Raw genomic sequence first — 6,000 nt, 5'->3', positions numbered from 1 at the left:
CGGAGGTCCGTGTTTGCTCTGCTCTTATTTTGTATTGTTTTATGGACTTTGAGATACTGTTCGTTATCTCCATATCCTTCATACTACCGGTACTTGATTGTAATATCTGTAAATATTTAACACGTTTTTGCTTAACATTTTACAGGGCAGAATATGATCTTATGAGGCATTTTCTCGAGAGGGAAATAAAATCCCGTGCTTTATTTGCTGTACTTGTAAGAGCATCATTGTTAATGTTTATGATTTTGAATTATTTCTCCCGTTGATTTTTAATGAAAACAGTCACTTTTGGCATTTTTTTTTCATGGACTATGATGGATTTTTTTTCAATCTGACCAGTTCGTTGGATCTAGCAAGAACATGTCCATAAAATCTGTCATTTGCAACTCATTCTTCCATTTCTCTCCCCGTGTCCTCCGACTCATTCGATCTTCATAATCTCTACTTGTAAAACCATTATCTGGATAATTTCTTTCTAAAGGATCAGATGTCTGTTTTGAATTTACATCCTTAAATAAGCCATAATTAGGATAAGTAGATATTTTGGAATTATTTTTGTCTACATCTAAATGGTTTACTGCACTAACATTCTGTGTCTTAGAATTATATCTGCTATTTGCAGATTCATCACCTTTTCCTTTATACTTTCTGTATTTGCCATGATTATCTTCACCTTGTTTTGTTGTGGAAGATTCATGGATAATGCTTGGTTGTGCCTCCTTTTTTGTCGTGTTTTCATCTTTAGTTTTATTTATATTCACCCTTGTTGTTACTTTTATTGTTTCCTGTGATCTCCTTTGGGTAGGTGTTTCGGAGCCAGACCCATCAAAGTGTTCATAAGAATTAGAAATGCATGTACCCGGAGACAACCCTTTCCTGGATTTCTGTACTTTGTACACTATAAGCACTGCTATTAATGCTATCACTAGCACTGGTATTATTACAGCTACTGGTATGATCCAATCTTCTAAAAAAAATGACTTGACATAATAAGATACGCCTGTTACATTTAAACAATTGACATAAGACCAGAGAGACAAAACTGTAAGATTTCTTATCTTCATTATTTTGTAAAAATTTAAATTAAAAACAAAAAATTAGCAAACCAACGTTAATTTACCGGAAGATTTAATTTGCAACTTTCCGGGAGATGCCGATTGTGTGCTGATTTCTGAAAAAGAATTATCCTTACTTTAACTAAACAAATATCTATGTTGTTTTATACCTGTACTCAAATACCTGGAAGTAGGATATATTTTCAATATTTGGTCTGTTTATATTTTCCGTTCGTATGAGCTAAAATAGCCTAAACTCATTTTTTTAAAACAAAAAAAGGTGTCTTTTACCTATTCCCACTTTTTAAAAATTTCAATTCTACCAATCCCCACTTGCAAATTACGATATATATTTAGATAGTTAATTTGTTTTTCTAGTACTAAAAATATTCCCTCTTAGATTAAACCTATATTTTGTACATTTTAAAACAGAAAATAATGAATAAATTTATGAATATGTTTCATTTCATCGAAATATATGGATTTGGGAAAATAACAAAACAGGTCTTAAAAAAGCACTTAGAACATAAGATAAATAGGTTTTTTCAAAATAAAATAATTTAAATTCTGGATTGTAGAATTAATAGATTAACAGGGAAGAATTTGATTGAATTCACTTAAAACCCATAAAATTCTTTCAGATTTAAGATTAAAGTCTGAATTTTTAAAAAAGCAAATATATCTTTTCTCTACTCCAAAAGTATTCATAAATATTTGTTTGAAAGTAATAAAATGTTTTATTAGTTAATCATTTGTTTACAAAAAAATTCTCCCTACTCCCACTTAAATTCTTTTTCATTTCTGATTTTTAAAAAGTTGAAATAGATAGAATAGATATGAGGCGCCATTTTGGTAATTACTGCCAAAATGTGATATCACCTATTCCATAGTGAAATTACATATTATAATAATAAAAAAAGAGTAATATCAACTATTCAGATTCTAATCCATACCATAAGGTATTTAAAAAGTTTTGAACTAAAATACAGGTGAAAACTGGACAGTCCAAATTTTCTTGGTTGCAGTGGGAATCTAGATAGTCTAGGGAGCATTTGTTATCAATTGTTGTAAGAATTACAAATAGGTTATATTACGTATTTGAATTGGTGATATCACTAATTCAAATTGATTAGGTGATGTCACTTTTTCAAAAAGATGAGATTACTTATTCGAAAAGGTGATACATGTATAACATATCACAATAGATGCTAAAACCTATTCAAATAGGTGGTATCACTTATTCATTTCCAAAAGGTGATGACATCAATTGAAAAATGAGATTTCACCTATTCCAATAAGTGATATAAACTATCTAAAAATGATATCACTTATTTGGTATGAATGAGTGATTTCACTTATTCAAATAGGTGTTAACACTTTTTGCCAGTTATCACCAGAACTACGCAACATTAATGAACTTTAAACAAAGTGTGTTATTTGCAAAATTGATCATAAAACTGAAGTAAGAATTAGTGAATTTATTCAATATTTGTATGAATTATACCTACCTGTTTCACAATTCACACATATTGTTGAGGTCATTTTTCTTGAATCTAAAAAATGATTAAATTGGTTTTATAGAATTAAATGAAGTAAATTTCAAGACCTGTGGTTCCACTCTTTCGGTCTCATAGTCAAAAGGATGCTATTTTTTTTGCATATTGTATTAAATATGAACGATCTATCATGTCATTCAAAAGTAATCATCAAAATTAAAATTTTGGAATGGGGTCAAACATGAAGGTCAAGGGCAAGGGGTAAAAGTTATAGTGTGCTCGAAAATACCTTGTCACAGGTAATGCTCATGTCAAATATAAAATCCCATTATCTTCTCATTCAAAATATATTAAGAAAGAAGGTTATTATTCAAGGTCAAGGCCACAGATTCTAAAGATATGATATATTTAGATAGGTCTTGTCACAGATTATATATATGTGTAATATGAAAACCTCAATTTCTCTTTTTCTAAAAAGTTGTGACCAATTTAAAGTAATGTTCAAATTTCTGAACAGAAGGTCAAACTCAAATATCACAGGGACTGGAATTATGGCACTTTAATAAAAGAGACGACACTGTATATGATTCGAAACAACATTATTACTTACTTGAAAATTTCAGATCGATGATTTCTTCAGTATTTTTTTCCTTCCCACTTTGTAGAAGATAGGAAAACTGGAATAGAACGCTCGTATCCCTTTCAAAATGAAAGTCCCTACTGTAAAGGGCAATTGTCACAATCATAATACTCTGGTGCTTTAGACAGTGGGATGTCCCATCCCTAAAGTATTGAATTTTTACCTCTCTTCGAGTAAAGTTGCTGTAATGTTTATTCCCCTGTAGATTAAAATGATAAAAAAAGAATCAGATTGATCTGCATCGACAAATGTAAGCTTAAGGAATAACTTTAACTATACAAAACAATTTGAGCAGTCAAAGGAAAAAGTAAAAAAAAAATATCTACTTTCTTTTAATAATTAAAACAAAACAAAAGCACTTGCCTGTATACGATATAGCAAATTTACAATTTTTGGCTTTGGATATATACACATTGCTGTTGCATTTAAAGTAAGACCGTCATCTGGTACAAATATTCCAGATTCCAGTGGACTTGTAAATCTAAAAGAACTAGGAATACCTGAAACATGAATTTGTTGACTAAATTAGATAATACAACGATTAAATGCAAAGAGTCGCCAACGTGGCGCAGTGGTAAGAACGTCTGCTAAAAGTTGCAGAGAAAAGAGTTCATCCTTGCGTCTCGAGTTTTAACCCCACTGTGGGACGATGACCGAATTCACCGAGATCCCGTTTCGCAGTACGTGCTGGCACGAAAGAAATCACTCCCTGCTCAATAGTCAAATGCCGAGTGTAGGAAAAATTTGCAAGCTCTCCAGCGGCAAATCCTGGCGCATCCATATGAGTGAAAATTCATTATTGATGTCCTGGGTTGCAGTGAGTGCTGGCACGAAAATTATAACTTACTGTTCAATGGCCTGAAAACTGATCATAGGTCAAAATTTGCCAGCGGCAGTCGTAGCGTCTCCGTGTAAGTGAAAAATTCTAGAAAGGGATGTGAAATAACATACAAAGAATACATGATATTATAGAGATAACGTACAGCATTCATGTTCAAAAGTCAATTATAGAATACAAAATAGGAGCAGAGCAAACACGGAATCAGATGCCATGGAGGAGTGAGCATCGCCCGCCGACCGGTCACAACCACCGAAACATTTAATGTAAAGATAATAAAGTGAAACTGTGTACCTACTTGTTACTGTAAAGTTAGTAAATGAATCCAGTCCATTCACTCTGCAGTACCATATACCGTCATCCTTATAGAAACTAGCAGCAGAAATAACAAATGTTGAGTATTGACTGTATATGAAAGCCTCGTATCTTTGGTTTTTTGGAAATTCACAATGACCAGGATAGTTACATGTAGTAATATTGATATTCTCTTCTCTATACCAGATGACGTGTATGGTTGACTTTTGTATGTAGAAATCACATCGGAGTGAACCTTGTGTCCCTTCCGAAGCATATTCAGAAACTGACAGTGAAGCACTACAGTTTTGTAAAACGCCTAAAAAGGGAAATAAGAAATACACAATGAAAAATGTATCTTTCATACGATGTGTATGAAATATAAACTCAAAACTTTGAAACAGTACATATTAAAAGATATATGGGGAAGTAGACTTTCCACTTTTTCCGACAGGTCACAATCCGTTTCCGTCATGACGGAACATACGGAAATTTCTATACGTTTTGTAAATAATGGCTAAACAAGTATTACAAGAAAACATTGATGTAACCATCAATAGTCGCCCGTGAAATATATTAAGTAAACAATGGAAATGAGTCTTGATCATCAAACCGCTTTGACATATGTGAAAAAGGCATGCGTCTAATTGATGTAGACGTTAGTCGCGAATATTTTGAAAACTTTTAGTCGGATAAAAATCAAACAAAAACGATACCATTTTAAACTTGATCAATTCCTCAAGTAAATGTTGGCTGCATAAAATATAAATTTAAGTTAGACACATACATTACCTATATTCAAAAATGTATTTAATTTACAATTTTAGAATATGGAACACGAACCGTGCATAGTACTTTTTTATGCGAGAATAAAAATCGACCTTCTAAAAAAAAAAGGGACCTGTCGTTTTTTCGATAGTAAATGATAAGCAACTTTATATGATAAATATGAAAAACATATATATTTTTATAGATTTAATTTATGGAAGTAAATATGTTATGAATCTCGTAATTTATGAAGGAAAAAAAACATTCTGATTAACAAACTTTTCAATGTTTAGAAAACCATTAATTCTGAATAACTACTCCCATCCCAATTCCCATACACCAACAATTAAACTTATATGTATAGAGCAGCCCGGTCCTCATGTTTTTCATGATCCGACTCATTCAAACGATTTTTGCTGATCAAGCCATTATAAATTGATCATGAATTTGCTAAACTTTGCAAAAAAAAAGTAGAAATAGGGTGTTATTAGTTAAATGAATTGAATGCGTGCATGTGACTTAAACTGGCAGAATAGGAAAATATCAAGATAGGAATATATATAGATTTTTAGTTATCATGTGATTAAAAGATAAACAAATTTATATGAATATTTTTATATATTTGAAAAAATGAGTTAATTAAAAATATATCAACATTTCATAATAAACACAGATAAATACATTGTACATAAACGCATGTAAATTTACATCACATGTTAGACATAAATGTCTTGTAAAAATCAAAATAATCTGAAAAAAAGATGGCATATATGCATTGAACCATATCATAGAATTTTTAACATTTTCATTTCTATGTCCAACAAACTTAAATCTTCAGCAAAAAAAAAAAAAAAAAAAAAAAAAAAAAAATCAAGGACTAAATCTAATTTAAAACCGACAATTCTATTT

General features: G+C 30.9%; 1 protein-coding gene across 1 annotated transcript; it reads right to left on the bottom strand.

Moving 5' to 3' along the window:
* Window positions 1-240: 240 nt before the first annotated feature.
* LOC134251239 (uncharacterized) lies at window positions 241-1,854 on the bottom strand. Its single transcript, XM_062733626.1, has 3 exons — window positions 1,833-1,854; window positions 1,121-1,171; window positions 241-967 (listed from the first exon to the last, which is right to left on the bottom strand). The coding sequence occupies exons 1-3, from the start codon at window positions 1,852-1,854 to the stop codon at window positions 327-329; spliced, it is 714 nt and encodes a 237-aa protein (XP_062589610.1). The 3' UTR covers window positions 241-326.
* Window positions 1,855-6,000: the final 4,146 nt, after the last annotated feature.

The sequence above is a fragment of the Saccostrea cucullata genome, unplaced genomic scaffold (assembly GCF_032062105.1).
Source record: "Saccostrea cucullata isolate Sc308-1 unplaced genomic scaffold, CSIRO_AGI_Scuc_v1 ctg1842, whole genome shotgun sequence".
Classification (NCBI taxonomy): domain Eukaryota; kingdom Metazoa; phylum Mollusca; class Bivalvia; order Ostreida; family Ostreidae; genus Saccostrea; species Saccostrea cuccullata.
Note: the sequence above shows the minus strand (reverse complement) of the source record. Positions and strands in the feature narration are given on the sequence as shown.